General features: G+C 42.1%; 1 protein-coding gene and 1 long non-coding RNA gene across 3 annotated transcripts in view; one reads left to right on the top strand and one right to left on the bottom strand.

Moving 5' to 3' along the window:
- Window positions 1–589: 589 nt before the first annotated feature.
- The window catches only part of MTHFD1L (methylenetetrahydrofolate dehydrogenase (NADP+ dependent) 1 like), a 167,516-nt gene continuing 140,261 nt past the window's right edge, over window positions 590–27,844 (bottom strand). The window contains exons 27-29 of one of the 2 annotated variants that reach the window (XR_012075078.1): window positions 7,703–7,823; window positions 7,447–7,594; window positions 590–953 (exon numbers count right to left, since the gene is read on the bottom strand). Coding sequence is in view for 1 of the 2 variants with exons in the window: in XM_031679956.2 (XP_031535816.2) it covers window positions 7,734–7,823 (90 nt within the window). In the remaining variant the exon portion in view is untranslated. The remainder of the gene's footprint in view (window positions 954–7,446; window positions 7,595–7,702; window positions 7,824–27,844) is intronic. The other variant, XM_031679956.2, reaches the window with a different exon arrangement.
- Window positions 17,547–23,602, top strand: LOC140697910 (uncharacterized). Its single transcript, XR_012075290.1, has 2 exons — window positions 17,547–17,731; window positions 23,452–23,602. It is a non-coding gene; the product is annotated as an uncharacterized lncRNA (long non-coding RNA).

Here is a 27,844-nt window from a genome sequence, read left to right as displayed (position 1 = left end):
TTCCTTATACTGCTTAGAGGACAATCACTTCTTGTTTGTTTCTGAATCCTTGCTTTTGTCAACTTTTATATAATTTTATATTATTGTAGGAAAAAATGGAAACAAGAGAGGGTCAGGAACTCCCGGGAGAGGGGAACAGAGCATAGAACATTCTTTATTCTTAACTACAATTTCAGGGCTGGACAAATGGAAAAACATTTGCCAACCACCTGACCTTTAAGAGTCACTTCTCCTGCCCTATGGGTCTGCGAAAGCTTAATGGTTATTGAGATTCATTTATTGGTGGAAGAAATCAGCATAAACCCATTAATTTTTAGGTAAGTGATGTAAACACTGGGGCTGAAAAGTAGTTCTGGATATAAAATGCACTTTGTTCCAAAGGCTATTACAATTCTCCAATAGTCAGAAGATTTCACAATTGACCAGATATTTCTCTCTCTCTCTCTGTGTGTTATTTTTCCCTTGTTATGTTTATAAAGCTCTGGTGGCATTCACAATTTTCCAGGAAATCGGTGTCAGGTAACAACCCCACCATGAACAGATACCTCTAGAGAGCAAAGGGTTTCAGCTGGCGCTGAAAACTCGCTGGTGGGTTTTCTACATACATGTTTATTTTCAGTTCAAAGACAAAACAGAAAACTCCATAGTGGAAAATGTTACCTTTGAGTTCACACTCTTTTAATCCCTCAGTCCCCATAAAATAAACATTCTAAAGTGTAAGCAATGGGAAATAATGTAAACTCTGCAGAAACAGAAAATAAATTAGTTTCTTTCAGACTTAGTGGAGGTCCTTTTACTGAATTCTATACTCTGTTGCAAACAGAATTCATCTTGAAAGGAGAATAAATCTTTGGCCTATTTCACCATTTCTCCAGCATTGCGTAACAGCATATTTCAAATTCACTTTCCTCTCCAACTGCAGCCAAAAGGCAAGGAGTTTGTGTTTGTGGAGCCTGAAAAACAGAAAAAATGCTTCAGTGGTTTAGGAACAGCTTTTTCCTCTGGTGTCAAACTGTTAATATATCACAGGGATAAAGCTGGAGACCAAAAGAAAATTCAAGAGCAGATAAGTGATTCTGTTCGTGAGACAAGGCTGGGATGAGTGCTTTGAATCTGTTTACTCATGAGCACTGGGAATCCTGCATCCCTCTGGACCGAGTCAGCATGGACCCGGCAGGCAGCAGTCGAATTTCCTAAAAGATTTGCTTGGGGATGGTAGCAGAAATTCCATGACTTCCAAATTTGGGATCTACTGTTTCCAGGATCCTGTCCAGTGAGAAGATCTAGGATTTCAGATTAGGAATCCTGTGGTCCTCGATTTCAGTGTCTCTTTTACAGTAGGCACAGCACAGAAAGGGAGGTCTGAAAAACGCATTTAGGACAAGAGTGGAAGTGAGTGGATCTGGAATTGCTTATTATTGTTAAAGCTTTACTGTTTTCCCTCAAAGGATATTAAGACTTTCTGCCACTGTTAAATCCTGCAATCTCTTAGAAAAAGAGGTGATCAAACTACATTTGAAAAAGAGCAAAACAAAACATCTAAGTTTAAAAAAAAAGTTTACCAAGATAAATGTAAATGCAAAGACTTGGCCTTTGATCTGGATTTATACACGGAGGAATTTATCTACTGGGCCAAGAGTTCAAACTCGGCTGGAGTACAGGAATACAGCGAGCCGGCCTCCCACCGATGAGCGCGGGGTCTGGAGCCAGGAAGGATGCTTGATTAGCTTCAGAACAGAAGACAGTGAAGAAGGCAGGGGACTGGGAACTTCAAATACCGCCCTAACGTCTGATGCAAGTCAGGGAAGTAAGCAGAACACAGAAGTACTGCAAGCATAATAAACATTAACAAAAGGAAAATACTTTTGATGTTAGGGAGGGAGGCTTGTCTGCTACGGGCCTTGCCCCTCTGCTCAGTGACGTGCCAGCCTCACTTCAGTGGCTCTGGTGACCCTAGACGCGAGGCACAGTGACTCCTGGGGAGGGAGGGGGGTGGGCTTGGTGGACTGACCCCCCTGAGACAGGAAAGGCTGGAGCAGGGCCTTCCCGGCTCGGTGGGAGACCATCTGATTCGCTACATTACCTCTGCATCAGTGGCTTGGTATTTAAAGGGGCTCAGAGTCTGTGGTTCCACATTTTCAGAAAACTCAAGGTACAGAAAGTTGGTAAAGGTACAGAAAGTCTGATTATAGACTTAAAAAAAAATCAGAAATGCAACAGCGAAGGTGAGAATGTAAAAATGCATCAGTGGTTTAGTGTTTATTCAGTAGAAAAAAACTTTTAGAAGTGTATCTGGTCAGAAATATTTTGGAAGATAGACTATATAAAACATTCTATCATGGCATGTGAATAACAGGAAGCTACCAAGTGCCCAGACACCCAGAGGAGGAAGAGGCGATGTGACTGACCACAGAGACAGAGACCAGAGACATGCGGCCGCAAGTCTGGCCGCTACCGGACCGGGAGGAGGCAAGGAAGCAACTCTCCCCTGGAGCCTCTGGAGGGAGCGTGGCCTCGCTGGCACCTTGATTTTGGCCTAAATACCGATTTCAGACTTCTAGCTTCAAGAACTATGAAAGAATAAATTGCTGGTGTTTTAAACCACTGAGAAATTTGTTATAGCAGCATGAGGATTAAAAACCAAAAACACACACACCATAAGGGAAGGAGGGTAATTCTCTCCTCTTTATTAAACTAAGAACGTTTCATTGTATTTACCCTTATTTAATTATTGGTAATGACACTTGGTCACGGCTTTTCTTTGCTGATGATCATTGTTTATTGGTTCCCAATGTTGAAGAACAGAGGCTAAAGTTAAACACGCTACCAAAGTGACTTTAAAATAAAAACAAAGAAGTAACCTTGGTAGTATCGGCAAAGCTGATGGTGATCTATTTTGACAAATTTTTTAAAACGTGAAAAGTAAATAATTTAGAAGCATTTATATCATGTGTGGGTTTTTTTTTTTTTTAGATTTTCTTCTGAATTGAGGAGAATGAGGTCTATTTATTTCTCTTATTAGTAAAGCTACAGCATAGTCACTGGGAGCTTATTAACCAGTTTGAATGTCTGATAAAAATGTCTTCTGTAGTGGAGAGAATTTCAAGTTCACTGCATTTGGTTAAAATGTCGCTGCTACCTTACAAGTTCTCATTTTTTCCCAACCAATAAATAATACCATAATTGAGCCTTTTCTTTTTTCTTTGATGAATAATTTCTTATATATTAACCATGTATAGATTTAGAGTTGTTAGAAAAACTGTATTTTCCAGAGTTTGCTGAAATACTTACTATTTTCCTTAGTTCCAAAAAAAAAAAGATCCCTAGATTCACCCCCTCAAAAAAATAGTACCCAGAAAACATTTCTTTTAAAAGGGAATTAATTTAGAATTACACAACTATTAAGCTTCAAAACATTCCATTTCAGTTAGATAGGGGAGATTTAATTATTGCCATCTTTCACAGATGTTAAAGATGTCGTCTTTAGATTTAATTATCACAATCTTTTATTTAAGCAGCTTGGGCTCCCAGACTCTTTTGGGTTCCTGCCTTGGAAGTGGGAAAAGAAAAGGGGGTCCACTCTACTTCGAGGATGACTTGGGGTGATGAACTGAGGACCTTTTTCTTGAAGCACACTGGTGATGAACAAATGAATCATTTTGAGATGCTCCTTGAAAAGAAAGAATTTTAAGACCAAAGTCAGAGAGCCCAGGTGCTCCTCAAGGGAACCCTGAAACTCTGTGGTTTACATCTTGGGGATGAGAGGCCCTGTTCACAGAAGGGCTGCAGGCAGCAGCCACACTCAAGATCAATGTATGATTATTAAATCTCACTGAACATTCCTGCTGCAAAGGCAGTTTGGGGAAGAGTGAGCTCGTATTCTACTCCCTTCTGCATGTCCAATTCAAGAAAAACAATTCTTTGGTAAGTAACTTAACATTAACAGCAGGGCCAGAGTCAATGTGATTCTGTACTAAACATCACTTTGCACATCAGAATGAAGTAAGGGAGTGTCTGAATTCTTTAGGAAGCCTGCCAGGCTTTCTTGAGTTCATTTGACTCTTGCCAAGGCTCAGAAATATGATAAAGCTTGAAAATGAGAAACCAAAGGGGGAGAAAACCAAACCCCCAAATCCAATCATCTTCAAACAAAAGCCAGCCCAGTAATATCGCAGGATCAGTTTCCTTGGGGCAAACAACTTATTTTAATGAGTTCTATTTGGTAACATCCAAAAGAATGAATCATGCCCTTATTCTAACAACAGTGAAAGCAGGACCGGGAAGTCTTGGAAAGAAGGAGCAAGAGCTCAGATTTTGGTGATTTTCTGGCCTCTCCCCTTCATAGTAAGTCTCGCAGTTTCCTGGAGGGTGAGTTAAGCAGGAAAGGTTAGAGGGGTAGGAAAGAAAGCAGCCCTCAACTTAGCGCCGTCTTCTTCCACATGGGACGTATCTGCAACACGTATCGCAAGGAGTGAAGACTGCGTTCAGAGAACGATCTGGAAGCTCACCACGATGTGAACAAAGCACCCAACCAGGTCTTTCCTCTCCCGATGCCCAAATCTGTCCGAGCCATCCTCCAAGCTTTAACACTTCTAATTTATGCATTTTTAATAGCCACAGACCTGTGACCTTTCACAGGCATGGTCCCTGCCTGCTGTATGTGAGAGGGGACAGGCAGCAGAAGGAACGTCTGTGGGATCATTACACGGAGGAGTCCCCGGGAGGGAATGCTTGCTCTGTACAGTGGTTTTATCTTACGACACCCAATCATTTGCAATTGTTTGAGCAGGGTCAAGTGATGGGTTTTGAACCACTGCCCACCAAGCCCAGATAGTGCAGGATTTGGCAATTCACAAAGAAGAAAGAAGCCTTGGATAAGTGAGTGGGAAAATGTCATTCAATGAGAGAGCTAAGAGATAGCTCTAGTATACTTTGACTGAAAAGAATTTAGCTTTTAATACCCAAATAATTATCTAGTTATTGAAAAAAAATCACCCAGTTATCCCCATATTATAGGTCTATTCAAATAGCTCGTTATCATCTTCTAGAAGGGGCCAAAATTCATTTACCCCATGACCAACATGAAAAGGGCATCTTTCTGGCTTGGGGCAGAAAGGATGGGGTGAGACCGAGAGTAAGCAGACCTGGGTTGAGTCTTGGCTTTTGTACTTATCAGCTGTGCAGACTTGAGCAAGTTGTTGACCTCTCTGGGCCAGAGTTTCTGCAGCTCTGAAATAACACCACTACGTATTACACTGGGTTGGTGCCAGCATGACATGTGACCAGGGACGGCAAAGCAATTCAAGCCCTAACTTTGGAACAAGAAGCAGGGCTGAGCAGTGGAAAAACAGTATTACCCCTCGGCCGTCTGGTGGATCTCAGACATCCCCCAGCTACCCCCTCTCAGTGACCTAACCTCTTAGGACAACACTGACCTAAAGGGTCTGGGGACCACCCATGAGAGGTGCTTAGCACAGTGCCTGGCCCATTGGAGGATTGACCACAGAGTCACCACAGGCCAGTGTCCGGACTCCCAACCCCTGCTTTAAATAAAGTCTTTAAACAAAGCCCAGAGGAATACTTGTCGGGGAACACACATCCCTAAGGACATGCCCCTGGCGTTACCTGAGTCTTAACTGCACTAATTAAGGTACAACTGGGTTTATATGACCTACTTGGACAGCACATGAAAATGGACCAACAGGCTGGAAAAATACAACATCCAAGAGAGATGAAAGAACCTCACACACTTGTTCTGGAGAAAAATGACAAGTGGCAGAAACGGAGCACAGTGGGTTGACCCAACAAGGGGCATCCATCAGGACAGGGGTCAACTTGAAGTTGGAGAGGAATGATATTGTGTTTTCCCAAGGCCTGAACGGGAAACCCAAAACATTCACACACACATACACACACAGTCATATCAAAAGACCGAAACAGCTCTGTTATCAGCGCTCGAATTCATGGGCTTCTCTGTGAAATGAGTCTCCGAGTCTGTTTTCTGGAGTTTCCTTTTTCAGAAATGACAGATATCAAATGTGGTTGTGGTTAGAACTGAATACACCTCCCACTCCCCAGCAAAAACAAACAAACAAACAAAAACCAAACACACACACAAACCACACCAGACACCACACACAACCAAAACCGAGTAATCCCATACTTCATTTCAATGTAATTTCACATAAGATGAGAATCAGAACCTAAGTCTTTAGTATTTCAGTAACAAAGGCTTAAAAAAGAAAAAGTATCTCCCTGAGTCGACTCTGGGAGTGAAACAAACAAAAGCGAGAGTCCCGTGTGCCTGGCTGGCGTAGGGCTGTGACTCGGAGACAACTGGAAGGAAGGGTCTTTAGGTCAAGTGAGGTCATCTGGAGGGTCCAAAATATGCTGGTGGGGGGAGGGGTGCAGGGCTGAGGAACAGGAGTGAGTGGGGAGAAGGACCCGGGGGTGTTCGGGGGGAAGGAATGTGTCTTGGGAATCTGGTGAGGACATGCTTGATGTATGGGATGGGAAAGCAGCTCCAAGTCTCTACAACTTTTGACTGGGAGTTTTCCAGGGAGGAGGATTAGGAGACAGTCATTTTTCTTCATGATGGGAAGCTAGGACAGAAGCCAGCAGGTGTGGCTGCAGGGCTGAGGGGCAGACATGAGTAAGACCAGACGTGCCCAGCTCCACGTCAAGCCCGACCTTCTTAAACTGGGGACCATGAGTTCTCAAGGGCTCTCATTTCCGCTGCCCTGTCCTTCCTGTGACTCACACGACCCTCTCAGTTAGAAGATCTGTCCTATCTCTATGGACTTTTCAGGTGGTATAAGAGCCCCATCCGCCTGTGGTGCTATGGCCAAGTGTTATGAACCCACGGTGTCCCCAAAAGGTATGTGGAAGTCCCGACTCCCAGTACCCATGATAGTGACCTTAACTGGAAACAGGGTCTCTGCAGATACACTCAAGTTAAGATGAGGTCAATAAGGTGGGCCCTAATTCAGTGGGACTGGTGTCCTTTCAAGAAGAAGATGTCACGTGAAGACAAGAGATGCACAGGGAGACAGAGGAACACCAAGGATGGATGGCCACCACCAGAAGCTAGGAAGAGGCTGGGAGGGATTCTCCTGGAACTTCAGAGGGTGCACAGCCCGGCTGACACCTTGACTTTGGACTTTAAGGTTCCAGAACTGTGGAAGAAGGAATTTCTGTTGTTTAAGTCACTCAGTTGTGACATTCTGTCATAGCAGCCCCAGAAAAGGGACACACGGAGATTCCTCTACCACGTGATCCTAACTCCGTACCAAGAGATATGCGGGAGGAAGGTATGGCTGGTAAAGCTGACGACAGCAGATAAGAGTTTTAATCCTAGAAGAAGAATAATGAGTTTAAGGGGCTCCTTTGTTCTTGCGAGAGATGCCTTAGATATATCTACATTCAGAGATGCTGTGGCTGGCTTACTTTCACTGGAGTTGAGTCTGGGCGCAGCAAGGGCCTCTGTCCTGACCACCCGACTGAACATTCGCACCCGGGAGTGACCAAGGTCACGGCTGTTATTAGGTAGGAATTCACAGTAACCAAAGTCAGGAGATTACTTATCAGACCATTTCTGTAATGAGTATCAGAAAAACAAAACCAAGTTTCAAGATCTGAACCAGGAAAAAAAGAAAGAAAGAAAAAGTTAAAAAAGAAAAAAAAGAAAAAAGCAGCAGTCTACCTGCACCGGGTCCTGTGAACGTCCTGTTCATCTAGAACAAGCCTTTGACTTGCTCTGTTTCCGTATCAAGATCTATGTCATAAAAGCAGGGCCGGGTTGGCAGTCCGGGCATGGTGCTCATCTAGGGGAGAGAACGAAAGATCATGTGTTAGCCAGTGCTGCCATGCAGCCACCGCGAACAATGTGCATCCAACGACATAAATTAACCATATAATTCAGTTCAGCCTCCTATAACTTAAGGTTTTATGTATATATATATATATATATATATATATATATATATATATATATATATATATATGTATGTATCTCTTTAAATTCACCATCTGCTATTTCAATCTTTGCTGAAGGCAGTGAAATCCATGCCCCCGTAGTCCCACGGTACACTGTAGCTCCAAAGCAGTGATTTTCAAGCCTTTTTTCTAAGTCAAATCTTCATGCTGAAGCCCCGCTAGCTGAAGGGGATGGTGGGTGTGGATGGCATGAATGATGGCCTCCTGCTCACCCCCAACACACATTTTGGTAAAATCGAGAACTCTTGGGGCACAATTGGAAAGCTCCTGTTTTCCAGACAGGAATGATGCTGGTCTACCTGACGAGCAATAATCGTTGTTCACTGAGGACTTACTACGTGCTACGCACTGTGTAGGTGTTTTACTTTTTTCATCATCCTCCAAACTCTATGAAGTAGGTACTTTTATCGTTTCCATGTTACAAGGAAGAACATGGAGGTTTAGAGATGTTAAATCATTTGCCCAAAGCCACACAGGTAATGAGAAGCAAAAGGGGAAATTTGACTCGATGACTGCAATCTCGAATTGTTTAACCACCACCACCACCACCGCTGGGATGCTCTATGGCACTCTATGAATTTTACATTGATAACTTAAGTTCTCTGTCACTCATAGGAATAGGCACTAATTTTAGCCTCACTTTATTGATGATGACAGATGATATTCAGGCACAAAGGCATGTGCTCAAGGACACACAGCCAGTCAGTGGTGCAGACGATTAAAACCAGGCCCACGCTCTTCACTGCTTTGCTGCACTGTGGCCAGATCGGCGTTTTCCCAAGGGCACCCCTTATCCACCTGCATCAGAAACCCTTGGTGAGCTGGGGAAGACTGCCGATTCCCCCGGTGATGCTCACACCCTTACACACGGGTCTCAGGCCTAGAGTGGGAGGCTCCTGCATGAGCCACTCCTTATGGATTTTAATATTTCCTACTGCGCTTTAACAGTGCACGTGTCATACAGTAGATGCTCATAGAACAATGATGCATCCAGTCGCCTGGAGGAAAGCTATCTGGTTCTGCTTAGCCTGGCTCCTTGGAGGGCTAAGTGCTGTGTCATGCAAAACTCCTGCCTGACCTGGCCAGAGACCAGGCGGAGGAGACAAGGCTGTGATCAGCTAGCGCTTAATGGGGCTGCTTCTCCCCTGCCCCCTTACCCCCACCCCCCGGGCAGGCAAAAAGTTCTCAATGAAAAAAGAAGCCAGATAAGGCCTCTGTAATAGATCTCAGCTTTCTCACTCCCCACATCCCTTCTGTAGTGACTCAGGATTTCCCTGTCTGCCACCTACTTCCCCCTCCAGGATATTGATAGACTCGCTATCCCGACTGGGGTCTGTGGACCAGTAGCATCAGCATCACTCATGAGCTTGTTGGAAATTCAGAACCTCAGGGCCCACCCCAGGCAGCAGAACCAGAATTTGCAATTTCAGCACATCCCTAAGAGACTCGTGTGCATATTACCACCAGAGAAGCCCTGGCTTAGACAACATGCTCCAGGATGCCCCCAGCTTTCCCTTTAGCACCAGGAAAGGAGCTCCATGGGGACGGGGGCGAGGTGGTGAGGAGGAAGGGCGAGGAAAGCCCTTTCACCCGAGATGAAGTGCTGCTGCTTCTCCCCTGGCTGAGCTGCAGGTCGGGGAGGAAATCTGTGCACCTGCGGCCTCATTAACCACCTGGGCTGTGAGAGTGTGCGTGAGGATGGTCCACGTGGCCGGACGTGCAAAACACTGATAGATGGTGGCTGACGCCTGTCTTGCTAATTGCACAGGATTGTACTTTATTACATTATGGGCTAAATATGCTTCTGAGACCTGCCTGGAATATAGGTACAATTCATAGCATGTCTTCAGGAAAATGTATTCTGGATTTCAAGCAATTAACCACAAATAACGTTTTGGCACACAACCTGCTTGTCGGTGGGGACTTTCCGTACTTTCAAACTTTAGGTATGTGGATGGCCACTTATCTTCCTGCAGTTTCTGTTTCTAGCAGGGGGATAACATTTTTCTCTGCTTACTACAGTGGCTGCTCCCAGGAGACCCCAGAAAGAAACCCACGCTTAATGTTTTAGCACTGAGACATCAAACACAAAGGACATTGGTGGGAACCGTTCATATTTTTTCTGGTTGCCTGGGCTACAAACTCACACCAGTGACTCTACGGGCATTTTCCTACCTAACTGCATTCTGACATGAGCATTTTGAGATGCCTTTATAATCTGTCTAAGGATATGGATTTGGAAAAAGGAACCAGTGTTTTATAGTTTAAGAGAAAGAAACGAGTGATCATATTCAACCACAGTGATGCTGCCCCATCTCTTAAATTAACTCTGGATCCAAGGCGTCTGGGTAAGGCTGTCACCCAGACTTTACAGGCATTACTTCTGAGGCAGATTTATATCCACAGGAGGCGAGAAGACCTGAAGGCAGTGCATCTGGGCCCATCTGACAAAAGCTACAGTGGAAGCTTCTATGGTGGGTAACACAGTTGCACTGCCTGCTTGTTTATATGCTGTTTCTACAGACATGAAAATTCAACTTTCCACCATTAACTTTTAGCTGGTTCAAGACCAAGACCGACAAAAGTAGTGTGATTCGTGTGCTTCCTGGAGTTGAGCCACTGGCTGCAGTGACTTAAGAGTAGGTGTCACTCTGATACTGTCACAAAACTGGGAGTTTTCCAAAGTAGCCAGAATATTAAATGCCTGGAAGTCGGAAATGTCTCTCCTCTATTTTCAACTTATTTCTCTCAAATAGAGGGAGAGTGAGTTCAGTCAGAAGGCTCCCATGCTCCTTTCCAATGATGCAATTGTCGCTTCCACAAATCATGACCACTTATTTGGGATGAGCAAACGACAGACAAGGAAGCACATGGAGCCTACAGAGCTGAGGGACTCCCAGCCCTGCGGACAGAGCCACCTCCAGCCAGTCTACTCTGGAAATAAAAGTCCCGCCGAGCAGACACAGTACAGAATTCTGTTAACAAGACCTTACACTCTCACAGTCAGATTCTCTCCCTGTAAAAACCTCCGTTATCAAAGGATTGTGGCCCCCAGACAAGAGTCAGTGCAGCACTAAGGAAAGAATTCGGACAGCCCTGGGGAGATGACCTCTGGCCCAGGCCTGGGGTCAGTGGTGATCCACGGTGACTTTATTTGTGTGCCCCCTACGATGACCTCTTGCTTAAAATAACGAGGGGCCACTAGATTGTACTTACTTGTCACGGTGTATTAATGGATTCTTTTACAAAGGCTGAAAAGCATGCGCTTTTGCCCTTCGTGCCCCTAATTTTAACTACAATGAATCTTCCATATCTGTGATTTCGGGCTGAGCTCATATTGGAGAAATGATGAGATGTGGGATTAGCTTTTATAAACATTCATTAAGACTAGTAAACGGAAAATATTCATATACCTAAAACGTGTCATTAAGAAGTAACAGTAAGGGAGGAGGGTATAGCTCAGTGGCAGAGTGCATGCTTAGCATGCATGAGGTCCTGGGTCTGGTCTCCGGTACCTTTAAAAATAAATAAATAAATAAATAAATAAATAAAAACCCAATTGCCTCTTTCCAAAAAACATTTTAAAAAAATCTTAAAAATATAAAAACTGAAAGTAGAACACTTTCAGAATGAGTAGAAAAACTACCAAAAAAATCTGTCCCAAAAAGTGATAGGATCATACTTAGCCACTTAACCAAAATATTGTTGTAATTTTGTTGTGTTTGAGAAATAATTTCTTCCTTCAATTTAATTTTTTGGGGGGGGGGGAGGAAATTAGGTTATTTATTTATTTATTTTAATGGAGGTACTGGACATGGAACCCAGGACCTTGTGATGCTAAGCATGCGCTCTACCATTAGCTACACTCTCCCCCTGAAATAATTTCTTTTCTGATTTCTGCTTCATTTTACTGCTTTTTCCAACTGGATAAACCATCCAGTTTTACATTAATTCAGAACAGAAATAAGCATTTTAACCCACATCTATTTTGTTACTTCAGTTCATGATCTGAAATGGAACCCCTTCTACACGTTTCTTTCTGCCACCAACAGATGACTGAACACATGTGATCTCATTTCAAAAATTTAAGAACAGAGAGGATGTGGAGAAAAGGGAACCCTCTACATTGTTGGTGGGAATGTAAATTGGTGCAGCCACTATGGAGAACAGTAAATAGGTTCCTTTAAAAACTAAAAACAGACTTACCATATGATCCAGCAAACCCACTCCTGGGCATATATCCAGAAAAAAGGAAAAATCTAATTAGGAAAGATATGTGCACCCCATGTTCATACCAGCACTAGTGACAATAGCCAAAACATGGAAGCAACCTAAATGTCCATCCACAGATTAATGGATAAAGAAGATGTGGGGTGTATATATATATATATATATGAATATTACTTAGCCATAGAAAAGAGTGAAATAATGCCATTCACAGCAACATGGGTGGACCTAGAGATTATCATACTAAGTACAGTAAGTCAGACAAAGACAGACAAATATCATATCACTTATATATGGCATCTAATAAATGATGCAAATGAACTTATTTACAAAACAGAAACAGACCCACAGACACAGAAAACAAACTTATGGTTACCAAAGGGGAAGAGGGGGAGGGATAAATTAGGAGTTTAGGATTAATATATACACACTACTATATATAAAACAGATAAACACAGGGAACTATATTCAATATGTTTTGTGTGTGTGTGTATACCTATAATGGAAAATAATCTGAAAAGGAATATATGTAAAATGAAATCACTTTGGTGTACACCTGAAACATTGTAAATCAACTATACTTCAGTAAAAAAAATTTTAAAACAACCAAAAAGAACTATAATAGTTAACTTACATGATGTAATTTAAATAAAAAAAGATTCTTTTTGATGAAATAACTCAAAAATTTAAACTGTTGGGCAAAAGTATTTTCTGAATTGAAAATACAGTACCTGGCAGTATTAGGCCTGCTATAAGTATCTTTTTAAACAGATGTGTAAAATGGAGAATTAGAGGATTAGAGAATTGGGAAACAAAGAAAGCTTCTTGAGGATTGGGTGTTCTGTTTCTTCCCTTCTCCTTCTTTGGACATGAGGGACAGAAACATTTATGTTTAATGGTCATTTAGACAATTAAACAAACTACCCTGAGACGATGCATGAGGAAAAATGGTCGGTATAACCATCAAGTGACTGAAAGGAGAGAAGGGAGAGAGATTAAAATTCATTACAATGAAAACAGTGCTGCTACCATTGCCTTGGTGGAGATGGATGTTCTGAGACCTTTTTCTGGGTGAGGTCGCATCCATCTGCAGAGTCTGTGACTGCTTTCAAACGGTGACCTCTGTTTCGTAGCCAGGGATACCCTGGGGGCTGGGTGGGTGTCCTGTCAGAGTACACCTACCTTTCCTGGGGGCCAGTGAGTGCCTGTTACTGTGCAAAAGGACATAGTGATGTTTCACTCAACCCCCAGTCCTTTGCTGAGCACTCAGTGTGAGGACACCAAGGTGACCAGGACCTGGTCCCTGCTTCCAGAGGGACAGACCATTAAGTAGACCATTTGGGTCAAGTCGCCTTTACTTTGTAGTTAAAAAAAATCTTTTACATTCTTTGCTTTTTATATAAAAAGAGTGAACATAATAAATTCTTAATGGATGACTTTCTAAGATGGAAGTCAAGTTCAATTATAGTAAAGATGACCATATTGTGCCAGTTTTACAGAGCTCAGACTATTCCAATTTATTTCAGTGGCCTTGGATAAACGACTGAGCAGGTAGAGTGACTTTTCTCTTCTTCTGTAAAGGAAACCATAACTTTCTCTTAGTGGTAGGAAGCCTGTTCTAAACTAACTTTTCCATTAGTTTTAAAAAACTTACTTTCAACAATATATACTTTAAAAAAGTTACTTTCAACAGAGAAGTAAAAAACAGTAGGAGTAAAACGCCAAGTCCTGTTCCCCTAATACTCTTCCCCAGAGGTGACCCTGTAAACAACTTCTTATGCAAACTCCCAGGTAATTTTCTATTTTTATAGAAGCCATGAAACTGTATAACATCTATTTATATAGTCATGTACAGAAATTGGATAATTCCACATGTACAATTCTGAAATCTGATTTTCAGGGAGATTAAAACTTAAAATAGGTAATTGGGGCAATTTCTAAACAAAGGAATGTGGCTGGAGTGGGGAGACTCATGAACAGTTGTCACCAACACGTTGTCCAGTTGACCCTTGAACCGCATAGGGGTCAGGGGCACTGATGGTCTGCACTGTTGAGAATCCTCCTATAATTTATAGTTGGCCCTCCATAGCTGCGGTTCCTCACCACCTGCAGATTCAACCAACACAGATTGTGGATGAGGTAGGACTGTCATATTTAGATTGAAAAAAAATCCGTGCAGAAGTGGACCCATGTGGTTCCAACCCTTGTTGTTCAATGACCGACTGTGTATGTAAAGTCAATGGGCCCTGCCTTTCGGCAAATGAGAAATTAGGGAGAGTTCTTTGGAAGAAAAGAAAAATAAATGTGAAACAGAAGGGTCTGACTGACTGGATGCTGACAAAAGGAAATGAAGAAGTTGGCACCTTTTTTGCACTGCCTCATGCATAAGCTAAAGAACTCAAACATTACAAAGGACTAACAGTTTGAAGTTCAAAGACCACTATGCATTTGAGAAGCCTTTTTCTCCACCAAATAATTTATTTTCCTTTACCTATTCTAATTTTCAGGACGGCATCCTTAGCTTTCAACTGTGGTTGCCAGGAACACCCCACGCTGGCTTGCTCAGCAAGACACTGTCCTTCCTGTCCCCAAACCTGGAAGACCAGAGGTGGCACAAAGCAGCCCCAGGGTCTCTCTCTGTTGTTCTCCAGGTGCTGACTTCATCCTCAGGCTTCCTGCTCTGCGTGGGTAGCTCCAGGCTAGGCAGCCACACCCCGTGATACCGAATGCAAGAAAGAATGTCATCTTCAGTGGCTCCTTATTTTTTCCCTCCTCAATTCCTTTCTTTTATTTACCAATTTTCAAAGCAATAATTTGGTGCCCTGGCAACTCCAATGGTAACATCTCTGGGACTCCACTAAGCACTTTCCATGCACTGTATCTCATTTAATCCTACAACCCAACAAGGTCAATGTTATCATTGTTTCATTATCCCCTTTTTGATTAGGAAAATAAGACAAGGAAAAGCATAATACTGTGCCCTCAAATCACACAGCTGACAGCTGGTGGAGCTAGAATTCAAATGCCGACAGTGTGACTTCAAAGTCCCAGTGCTAACCACTGATCCCAACTGCCTCCCTCACACCACGGCATTTAGTGTCGGAGCAATACGCGGGCTTCAACCGCACTAAGAAATGTTATAAGCTACCTCTGCAGTGGGGATACATGTCCCATCAAGCTACTGAGATTTCGGCTACAGTATTCATGTCAATAAATTTACATGAATTTGTAAGGCAAGTTCATTTACTTTATAATTTTAGTCTTGCTGCCTTCTAAACTTTAATATTTATTCAAGAATATGTTACACAGGTTACACCCAGAGCAGTATCTTTCCAAACTACATCTTAAAAAACTAGTCATAGGAGTCAGCAGTGAGGAAATAGTCCCTTAAGACTGTTAAAATTTTTTCCAAAATGATACACATACAGTTACATGTAGACTTTTTCTTTAAAAATAATAGGCTGGCTACTTGATAAGGATGAGTTGTAAAACATGGGTTATTTATTCCCATCTGAAAAGTGTAAATAGTAAATATCCACTGAAATAACCTAAAAGCCACATCAATTGGTCCTTAAAAAATTTCAGGGAAAATATTCCATAACTATGTTTGGAATTTGCTCTGGGAACTAGTTTTGGTGGGCCGGCAAAATCCAAGACAGACAGTTCTAGAACATCGCTACTGTAGCTCAACCAATTGGTTCCCCTATCACTTACATGCTTTGTTTTTATTCATTACCAAAATGATGCATAAAGGCCACACCCACACAGGCATTACACTGGTCACATTCCACTCCTCCTGTTTCCACTGGGGAGCCGTGGAGATTCTTCCCCATCTCGCCTTACTTCACGGTAAGGACCACAGCTAAGGCTGCTCACAGTCCCGTGAGGCAGGTGGGATGGGAGAGGCCTTCGCAGCCGCGCTGGCAGGTGCGGAAACGGTCTCAGGGCAGTTGTGTGACTTTCCCAGGGGCCAATTACAAATGGGGCTGACGAGTGCAAAGGCTGGAAGAGGTAACCCAAGTCTGATGGGGAGCGGTAACACAGGCGACTCTGCGGGGTGGGGGGAAGGGCCCGTCCCTGCACCGGCTGCGTACCTGGGTAAGCTACTTCACTGAGCAGGGCTTATTCATCTGGAGATACAGTGTGAATATAAACAGGTCTACATTGTGGGCTCCATTTCAAAATAAAGGGAGATAAAGTAAGAAAAGACCCTAGTTTAGAGTTTAATACACAATGGATACAAGTGTTATTTCATTTCAGAAGATAATTATGTAGTTGTCTCTATGAAGTGAGTGCTGTAAGCTATTTCTGATAGGATCAGCAAGAGGAAACGAAAACAAATCTGATCCATGTCTAATTATATGTTTCTTTTATAAGAAAAAAGGGTTCATTAGTTTTATGAGATTCCCCCCTTAATTTTTCTGGCTCTATAAACAATGAAAAAAGCTACTTTCTGTCATTCCTGCTCACGACAATCAAGTCTGATGCTAAACCCAATTACTGAAACCTAAATATCAAGCAAACAGGGGCCTCTGATGGATGACAAATATTATTTTGAGAAACCTTCAAGTGCAATGAGAGATTCAAAAAGGCATGATTTTCAACTGAAGTTCAGTCTCTAGGAAAAGAAAAGATCACTCTCTGTGTTGACCAAAGAAGATGCTCTGAAGGGCAGAGGCACGAATTCAGGTCTTCACACAAACCTGGCAGTGTGTTCATCCACCAGCCTTTCGATGGACAGGTGGAATGCCAGGAGACACTCCGCCAGCTTTGGCAAAACAAAGCAATTAAATGTTTCATTGTTTGGAAACTCAGTTTCAAGTAATCAAATTCTGGTTTCTGAGAAGCTCATGTTTGGAAAATTAACTGTGATGTTCTGGGCATGTGTTTTATCCCAAGGTCCTACTGGCAATTAAATCATTATTCTGTAACCCTTTTAAGAGAGAAGACAGAGGGGCAGGGAAGAGGAGGAGGAGGAAGGCATGGGGGATGGAAAGCTGGCTTTCTTCGCTGAGCTGGTCTTTTTCTCCAAGGAGCTTGTGCTTGAAGACATAGCTGCCCTGTAATTTAGCATTTCCCTTTGCTTTTCCCCCTCCCCCCGCCCCCTTCTGACCCCTGCAAGGCTCTTCCCCAGATAATAAGCTGCTGCGGCAGGAAAATATAACAAGATGGAGGGAAATTGTATCCGTTATTTTAATGTCCCCTTTATGGTTCTCGTGGGACAGAGGCAAAGGAGTGAGTGGTCTGAGAGAGCCTGGGAGCAGGGGGAGGGGCGGGGGAGCTGCCTCATGGAATGTTCACTAACGGCCACTTGGCTGGCTAAGGCTTGATGAGGAAGCTGAGTTAGGAAGAATTCATGACCACTCTGCCACCGAAGTTAACTATACCAGAGGCCCCCACTGTTCTGCCATCTCTTTGTTTTTTCTCTTTCTATTTTGCTTTTAGGTGGTTGAGACCAGATCCCAGTTGAATGCTCAGGACCTCAGACTGGGTCTAGAAGTGATTTACGGTAGGTTATGGACTGGATCCCCCCGACCCAACCATATGTTCAAGCTCCAACCTCAGTCATGACTATTTGGAGATAAGGCCTTAAAGAGCTACATCTCTGGAGAAACCAGCCCTGCTGACACCTTGGTCTTGGACTTCTGGTCTCCAGACCTTGGAGAAAATAAACTTCTGTCATTTGAGCCATCCTGTCCGTGGTACTTTATCACAGCAGGCCTAGCGACGCATCATACTTGTGGGGGTACTTCCTTCCCTCTGCAGACTTTCATGAATACCCACAAACATACAAAAAAAAGTGTTTCCCTACTTTACCTTTCTCCAGTTTCTGGACTGAAAGAGTCCTAACTAGTCCTACGTGTAAAGGCTCCTCCAAACAGAACACTTTCTCATCACAAGGGCAGACGATAATTAAAGGAGTTCGTGGGCGCAGAGCCTGCCTGCGAAGTACACACCTGCTGCCCCTCCCTCGAAGCCCCTCCTGGGTGTCTCCCTCCTCACGTGGCTTCCCCAACACGGTAGGGACCCTGCAACCGCCAGACCTGCTTCCTCTGGATTAAGGCAGTGGTTTCAGAAAAATCACTGCGGGCCAACAATCTTTAAATCATTCACAAATCATGCACCTTTCTCTCTTTGTTTCTCACGAACACACAGCATGTATGAAAAACAAGGAGAAACACCAGGAGAACAAGATGATGGATTCCTTTTTCGTAAATTTAATTTTTATCGAAGTAAATCATGGACGTGGCTTAAAAGGTCATGTTGTTCCTCAAGGCAGACTATAAAAAAATGATAGTTCCCCGTCCACCGCTGCCCCACTCCAACTGTATTCCAACTCCTCAGAGGCAACCACTATCAATTCTCGGCTTTTTCTTTTTTATCAGCACCGCTTTCTTGATTTGCAACCTCAGATGTTATCTGTTGGCTTTCTAATACAGAAGATGAGGCTTTAGCTCCTTTACATCCTATTATCCGTGCTCCCCCACCTCCACTTTCCAGCGCTCAAATATAAAGCTATCATTACCTTCGGTCAGATCAGGATTTACTAGAACATGTAAATATTATTCACAGTAGGGCCATCATACATGTTATGACTGCATTCCCATTCTTGTACAACTCCTGTTTCTCTCAGAGTGAATAACTGTCTTGCATCTTCATTAGCTTAGCTTTCTATATGCCCATCATTCATGCACTAATGCATGCTGACAGCCCAGGTCATCCCTTCGGATGCCCACGCATGAGATGAGTTCTTGCAGCCACGCTGCTGGCGCCCTTCATCCTGTAGACTTGACAGGCTGTGTAGTACGATCTCCCTTTGCTTCGATCCTGGCGAGTCCCTTCTACTGTCTCTGCTTCCGTTTGCTGTATGAGAGTGGGGTGGATATACACTAGGGTGACTCCCTGTAATGTTCTCTCCTGGAGCGCAGGTGAGACCTGTGATTTACTTCTAACCAGGAGAACACGGCAAAGGTGATGGGGTCCCTCTGTTTTAGCAGACTCAACTTTCCCCGATGCTGGCTTTTTGGTAAACTACCATGTTACGACAGGGCCTAAGAAAGCCACGTGGTAAAAACCACAAGTAGCCTCTAAGACTTAACAGTAGCTTCCAGCTGACAGCCAGCAAAAGGCTGGGCCCTCAGTTCCACATCTGCAAGGAACTAAAATCTGCCAACAACCCTGGGAGCTTGGAAGAGGATCCTCAGCCTCCTATAAGACCACAGCCCCAGGTGACCGCATTACTGCGGCTGGAAGCAGGCAACTTAGTGAAGCTGCGTTTGGACTCCTGACCTGAGGCCAACTGTGAGATAACAAACATGCTGCCTTAAAGCTGCTAAATTTGTGGTCATTTGTTATGCAGCATAGAAAAAAAAATAATGCACTTATCTTTCTTTTAAACAATTTTTTATCTACTTTTGGCAATTTTATTTAAACAGACTGCATTATTTAGCAGCCTGGCGTACAATAAACTGCACATGTTCAAGTGTAAAGTTTATTGTGTGCTGTTACAAAACAAGTTGCTGCGCACATTCACGTACAGACTGCTACGTGGACACGCTCCATTCCTCTTGAGTCAGTACTTAGGAATGGAACGGCTTGGTCATATGGTAGGTACATGTTTAGCCTTTAAAGAAACTACCAAATTGTTTCCTAAAGGGGTTGCACTATCATATATCCTACCAGCACTGATAAGAGTTCCCGTTGTCTTCACATCCTCGCCAACATTTGGTATAGTCAGTCTTTTCAATTTTAGATACTTTAATAGGTATGTAGTAGTGTCCCACTGTGGTTTTAATTTGCATTTTCCTAATGACTAATGATGATAAACATATTTTCATGTGTTTATCACCCATATACAATTCCTCATCAGACAGATGATCTGCAAATGTTTTCTCCCTCTCTTTAGCTTATTTAGTTTCCAAATACTTGGGGTTTTTCCAGGTGTCTTTCAGTTTTGATCTCGAATTTAATTCCACTGTGGTTAAAGAACATATTTTGTGTGACTTGAATCCTTTGACGTTTACTGAGAATTAATCTGTGGCCTAGGATACGGTCCGTTTGGCAAATACTCTGCATTTGAAAAGAGGGTGCATTCTGCTGTCGTTAGGTAGTGCTCTTTTAATCCAATTACATCAAGTTGGATTATAGTGTTGTTCAAGACTTCTAATATCGTTATTAACTTTGTTTACTTGTTCTGGAGGAGTTTTAAAATCTCTTACTATATTTGTGTCTACTTTTCCTCATAGCTTTCCTTCATCTATGTGAAAGGTTTGTTATTAGCTGCATAAACACTGAGGATTGTTATGTCCTGTTGATGAAATGACCTCTTTATAAATTTGAAACAACTCTCTTTATCCTTGTTGATATTGTTTGTTCTACTTCTGTTTTGACACCAATCCAGCTTTCTTTTGATCGGTATTAGCATTTTTCCAGCCCTGGTCGTTTAACCTACTTATGTCTTGACATTTAAAATGAGTTTCTTTTTGGCAGTATATAGTTAGATTTTGCATTTTTAAACAATCTGACAATCTTCGTCTTTTAATGTAGGCATTTAGACCATTTACATGTAATGTGATTAATGATACTGGTCAGGTTTAAACCTACTGTCTTGTTATTCTTTTTCTTTCCGTCTTACCTATTCTTTGTTCCTTTTTCCCTCTTTTTCAGCTTTGGATAGAGTATCTTTAATGATTTCATTTTATTTCTTCATTGGTTTATTAACTACAACTCCTGGTGTTATTTTAGTGGTTTTCTTAGTGTGTATGATGCACACAGTTAACTGTTCAGTCTATCTTCAAGTGGTATTACACTACTTCACACACAAGGTAAGAATCTAAAAAAAAAAAAAAAGTATAGGGCCATTTCTTTCCTCTTAGACTTTGAGCTATTGCTGTCATATATCTTGTTTCCATGTATTTTAGAGACTTCACACTACGTTTCTATTATTTTTGCTTTATACAGCCATATATCTTTCTGAGAGACTTGAATAGTAAGAACACAAGTCTTTATGTTTTCCCATGTGGTTGCCATTTCATGGTACTCTTCGTTCCTTTGAGTAGATCCAGGTTTCTGTCTGGTGTCATTTTCATTCTGCCTGAAGGACTTCTTTGACCATTTCTTATACCTCAGGTTGGCTAATGATAAATTCTTTCAGCTTTTGCTTATCTAAAAAAATTACTTATTTTATTTTTAATTTTTGAACAACATTTTAAGTGGATAGAGAATTCTAAGTTAATATTTTCTTCCAGTACTTTAAAGATGTTGCCCCACTGTCTTCCAGTTTGCACTGTTTCTGACAAGAAATCAGCTGTCAATTTATCTTTGTCTGTACATAATGTCTTTTATCCTCTGCTTATATTTAATATTTTCTCTTTATCATTGATTTTAAGCAAATTTATTAAGATGTGCCTTGCTCTAATTTTCTTCACTTTTCTTGTACTTGGGATTCACTGAAGCTTCTTGAATCTGTGGGTTTACAGTTTTCATAAAATTAGAAGAAAATTTGGCCACTATTTCTTAAAATATTTTTAATTCTCTCTTTTCTCTCTTTTGGGACTCTACCTCCTGATTGCTCTTTTCAACTTTTTTCAGCCTTTTCCTGTTTCATCTTGGACAGTTTACATTGTTATGTCTTCAAGTTAACTAATCATTTCTTTTTTGACTTCTAATCTGCCATTAATCAGAGTACTTTTCATCTCAGACACTGTAGTTTTCATCTGTGGAAGTCTGATGTCTTAATATCTTCTTTGTCTCTACTTAATACGTTAAATTTTCCTCTAGACTCTAGAACATAAAAAACCTGTCATAACTGTTTTAATGTCTCTTGTCTACAAATTCTATCATCTGTGTCACTGAAGTGTTAGTTTTGATGGATTTTTTCATTACAGGTTGTATTTTCCTACTTGTTTGCTTGCTTGCTAGCTAATTTTGGATTGGATATCAGACATCTTAGCTTTTTTGGAGTACTGAATATTTTTCTATTTTTATAAGTATTTTTGTATTTTGCCCTGGGATATAGTTTAGTGACTTGGAAACAATCTGTTGGACTTTTCTTTTAAAGCTTTGTTGAGTGAGACCAGAGCTGTGTTTAGTCTAGGATTAATTTTCCCCCTACTACTGAGGCAAGACCTTCTTGGCCTTGTGTGGGAGCTGTGCACTGTTTCCTCTAATTCTTTTGGGTTATCCTTGCCTTGGCTTCTAGTAGATTCTTCATATGCACACATTGATCAACACCCACACAAATACTCAAGGAGGACCCTCTGTAGACCCTCAGGGCGCTCTTTCCCTATGTAGCTCTTACCTTTCAGGTACTTTGCAAACCATAGCTGCCTTGGTTCCCCTGAGCCCCCAGTTCCATGTCTCCAACTCAGAGACAGCTGAGCTCTGTCTGGGTTCCCTCTCCCTACAAGGCAGCCTACACTCTTTTTCCAGGCAGTACGCTAGGGCAATTGCAGGGCTCACTTTGTTTCCTGTTTCTCAGGATCAATATCCTCTGCTGCCTGATGTCCAATGTCTTGAGTGATTTTTTTTTCATGTACTTTGTCTAGTTTTTTTGTTGTTGCTGCTTAAAATAAGAGGGTAAGTCTGGTCCCTGTTATTCCATCTTCAGTAGAATGCAATTTACTTTTAAGAATGTTATATATCATTGGGTGAAATATTATTGTCTTATAAATGTGAATATGAACTTTATAGGCTGATGGGGGTTTTAAAGATTATAACCCCACTCACTGTATCTAATTAAAGAGTAAGATTATTAGAAACATATTATTACATTCAATGACAGAATCTGATTTTAAGACAAGTAGCCCCCAAATAAAATTATATTAATAAATGAGGTCTAATGGCATAAAACAATGTGCTAAAACTCACTAAACTAAATCACTTTCTTAAACTAAGAGCCAAAATTTCATTTATTTATAAACATGTGAAATAAACACAGGATTTTTTTACAGGGCGGGGAAGGGTGGGGTGGGGAGAGAAGGCTTGCAATTGTCAAAAGGAGACATGAGAAAATTTATCCTTAAGATGTAGATTAATGTAATATGTCCAGTTTTTAGAAAGAAAACTGTAGAAATGACCAGGAATAAGGTAATGCACATTTTATGTTTATGTTTATAAACTGAAAAACAGGGATTAAAAAAAAGAGGATTCTTCAGTTGCTGCTCAGCTATCTGCTTTTCTCAATCAAAACAGGACAATTTTTTTCCTGAACTTTTCTTCTTTTGGCAGGTCAGCTCCTCACTTTATTGTGTTGCTACTGACACAAGCAGCAAGAACCATCTGAGGTTCAGTGTGCCTCCCCCTGCTGCCCTCCCAGTGACCTTGGTGAACAAACGCTTCCCGTGATGGCACATTTTCAAATAAATACATGGCTCAGGCATCTGACAAGCGTCTGAGTAATTCTCTAGCATGCTGAAGGAGAGCGATACCATCAGCCCATTAGCTATGTTCCCACAGAAACCCAGCCAATAAGACCTGAATTTTTCATATACTTGTACATAAATAACAGACAGTCCCGATGTGGATGCACTTTACAACAGCAGACAGTTCTATCCGTGCCACCTGTCTCCCATTTTGAATGAAACCTCACTTTTCAAGTGTTACTTCCTCCACCTTCTATCCTCGCCTCCCACGACCATTCTACCGATCACGATGTAATTTTCTACAAGCCAAGAGCAAATCTGATGCTTATGTGAAAATTTAATTTCAAGCACAGATGTCTACTAGATGTGGCAAGTCTACAAACAACATCTATTTCATAGGCTGTTACATTTCAGAGTGGAGGCAGAGTGACCTAGAGCCGGTATTTGAATTCCGTCAATAAACAGGGGCTGGCTGGGAGCTCCCAGACCAGCTGCTTCCCCTCCGGCAGCCCATGGGGATTTCCACGAGGGAAAAGAATAGGGCTGGCTATCTGCCTCCGGGAATGGTGTCTTGGCCCTTTCCATTCATTCCCACCAGTACTCAAGGACACCGGGAAGCCCAAACCAGTTCCCAATGGGAAAGAGGGAAGGGGGGCCTGAGACAGTTTTGGGTGCTTATTACCCAAACATGAAATTTCACGGGCCTCTCTTTTCTTCTAAATCACAGGTTGGAAAACTATGGCCCACACACCCTATCAGACCAGCTGTCTAGTTTTATAATAAAGTTTTATTGGAACACTGCAACACTCATTTGTCTACTGCCTGAGCTCACTTTTGTGCTATAAAAGGTTTTGAACAGCGGCGTTGAGTCGTTGACAAGAGACTGTGTGGGCTGTCACACCTAAGATACTACCTGACCCTTTACAGAAAGTGTTCGCTGAGCTCTGTTCTGAAAGACAATGTCACAGACAAAAGCATTTAATAAAATAGCAAGAGAGATGAAGAACTTGACCATGAGTATTCTTTCACTTTCCCTAAAGACACAAAAAACATTTTATAACTAGCTGAGTGCAGGTGTCAACTGAAAGACAGAGGCAGGTGATGGTGTCTGAATCTAGGTTACCCATCCAATGACACACACATTTTCCCAAAGTGAAAGGTCAAGAGCACTAGCCTGGTATATTCTAAGTGGTTTAGGAGACCACTGGCAGAGAGTCATTCTCATTTTTAAAGATTTAAATGTCTGTGGTAGGATGTTAATTTATAGCATTTTTTACCTAGAATCTACTTCAGAGATGTTAATTCATAGAGTTCTCATTTGCAGAATAAAATTCGTAACACCTAATTTCTAGATTCTAGAGAAACATTTTACTTGAATGTAACTTTTCTGGATTGGGAAAACACCTGACTTCTTGTTAGGGCTACGACACGGTATATGCACCACAGGGCGAAACCTCCGTTCCACTTGGGCTGGAGGTGGTGAGCCTACGATCGGTCATCTGAAGGGTGAGAGGATGAACTCCGACTGACTAACCAGGTCCTCCGTGGATCATGAATATCCGAGGTAGTGTTCTGTGGCATGCTCAGTGTGTGGGTGGGACCTGCTGAGGGACCAGTGATCTGACAACTCTGAAATGGCAGTGGGCTGACCTAGCACTTGCTGACGTCCTTTTAGACCTGGCCCTTTGTCACGCGGGACTGACAGGCAAATGGCACCAAAGGCCCTGATGGGCTCTGAGACGAGAGGGTCCCCATAGGGACCTCAAAGGGGAAAGTGATCCCTGGACAGGAGGTTAAACAGAACCACGGACACGCGTACAGAAGAAACACTCAAGCTGCTGCAGAAAGGACGTTGCTATAGCCAAGTGGTTTAGCTCATAATGGGAAGATAGGGTCACTTTCCTAAGATGAGAAAGTTATAAATTCAGGGGAAAGGATTGCAAAAGGAAAACAATATAATGGAAATTTTGGTCAAGGGTGAGGAGCAGTAAAGGGAAAAAACACAGAGTAAGCTAGAATTTATGGTATTTGGTTTTTTCGATGAACAGCCAGCACCTAAAAGTCATCTGGCCTACCGAGTCAGCGAGGGAGGGAGAAACCTGCTTGTTCTTCACCATATCTCACCCTTCCTGGCTATAAACCTGGAAGGTTAGGGGGCCCCATCAAAAAGGGGAAAAAAGAGGGGAGGGTATAGTTCAGTGGTAGAGTGTGTGTGCTTAGCATGCACAAGGTCCTAGGTTCAATACTCAATACCTCTTCTAAACATAAATAAATAAATAAACCTAATTACTCCCCCCCTCCAAAAATAAATAAATAAAAGGAAAAAAAGAAGAAAATGTATTAAAAGGGGAGGGGAAGAGAGAGAGAGAATAAAATAAGAGGGTAAGTGCCTAATTAAAAAATGTATGGTTTTTATATACTCGGGTATGAGCCTCATGACTTTGGAATGAAGCTACAGCTAAAAAGTCATGAGGTAGAGGTGACTGGAGTTGTAACATGAAATCATTACTCCCTGCCCCCTACCGCCTTTGCCACTGGGCCCGCCTGCTCCAGCCTCCCGGTCTGAATTCCTCATCTTTCACTAAGACCGACCCAAATTATGATTGATGTGAGGACTGCAATAAAACGATACCATAGTTTTAGTCCTTTCCAAAAATTTAATGAAATCAGGCAAACTGGCACAAGTCCACAGGAAAGGAATCAAAGCTGGATACCATGATCAGCGCTTCAAAGAAACAGAGCAGAGTTCCAAAGAAGTAAGGCTGGGGACAAGTACTGATGCTGTTCTTAAAGATACTGATGATGCCTTCTGCAAATGCATCACTGCTGACAGTGCTAGGTGCGGGGGTAAGTGGTACCGTTCTGACTTACCTAAGAAAATTCTTAAATTTTTAGCATTGATATGCTGTCAATAACTCTCTCAGGCTGTACATAAATGACTATTAAGTTAAAAAATGTATGCAAGTTATATCAAGCTTAAGAAATTTGTATGTAACTTTTGATAAAAAATAATTGGGCTGAATACTCAGAATATTGAAAGAGTCTCCTGGGATTAGTGAATGGAAACATTAAAAGCCTGAAAAAGTACTGAAAAGGAATGAAGGTCAGGGAGCGGGCTGGGAAGCATATGGATGTTGTAACTGGATCCTCAGTTCAAGAAGAACCTGACCCACAGCAGCTACTTGGAGCCATGAGGAAATGCCTCAGGATTTGAAAGATCTGGTAGCGTTAATAATCATGTCCAAGAACAGAAGTGAAAATGATACAGGAGAATCCTGAGGTGTCTCCATCTCCATCCTCGATAAGATCTTGGCTCAAGTTCCTCTTAAGAGGTCACTGGGCAAAAGCATGAGGGCCCTGAAAAATCACAATGTGGTTTTTCACTTTGGTGCGGTCAGGGAGGTGTGCCTCTGTTGCAGCAGATAGGATGACTAGCAAAAACGATCTTTTGTCATCTTTTCATTTAACCGAAACAGCACCCGTTACCAGATCTGAATTCTAGCTGTTACTGCAGTCTGTTTACCGAAAAGTCTCCTCTCTTGCCAATGGAATTAAGTGGAACTGTGTTTTGTGTTTATTAGCATTACTCATCTCTTTTATGTCCTCATGCCTGAGAATGAGCTCGTTATTCAAATGCTCCTTTCAAGTCCTCCTGAGTTACAGACGTGCAATCAAGAGTAAGCATTCACTGCTTCCATGCACCAGAAATCGACATGCAATACATGGGACACGTGAGGGTTCACCTGGCTGGTGTCCACACGACATCAGCAGAAAGAAAACGAGTTGCCAGTGATGCCAACCTGGCAAACGGCCACCACATTTCAACTCCTGGAGAAGAGTTAACCACATGGCAAGCCTGGGTCACTGGGCTTGCGAGATTTCACTCTACCAGCACGTGGAGATATGCGTGCATACATGTTACCCGCTAAATATTCACACACAATCTTATTTCCAGTGTCATCACGCAATAAATGGTATCTGCTACTTACGAATCCACATAAAAAATGATTAAAAATGGTTAAATAATTTGTGATATTTTAAACTGATCCAACGAATATAACTTGATTCTATAATAATCAAATTGATGTTTTTAACGCCTACTAATATGGACCACAAAGACCTACATAAACTGCTTTTTTTTAATGTTTATACATTTAAGACAAATTGAAGTATATCTGACTTACAATGATGAGTTAGTTTCTGGTGTACAGCATAGTGACTCAGTTTCATACATATATATATATACACACACACATATA

This window comes from Vicugna pacos, chromosome 8, assembly GCF_048564905.1.
Source record: "Vicugna pacos chromosome 8, VicPac4, whole genome shotgun sequence".
In the NCBI taxonomy this organism is placed as follows: Eukaryota; Metazoa; Chordata; class Mammalia; order Artiodactyla; family Camelidae; genus Vicugna; species Vicugna pacos.
Note: the sequence above shows the minus strand (reverse complement) of the source record. Positions and strands in the feature narration are given on the sequence as shown.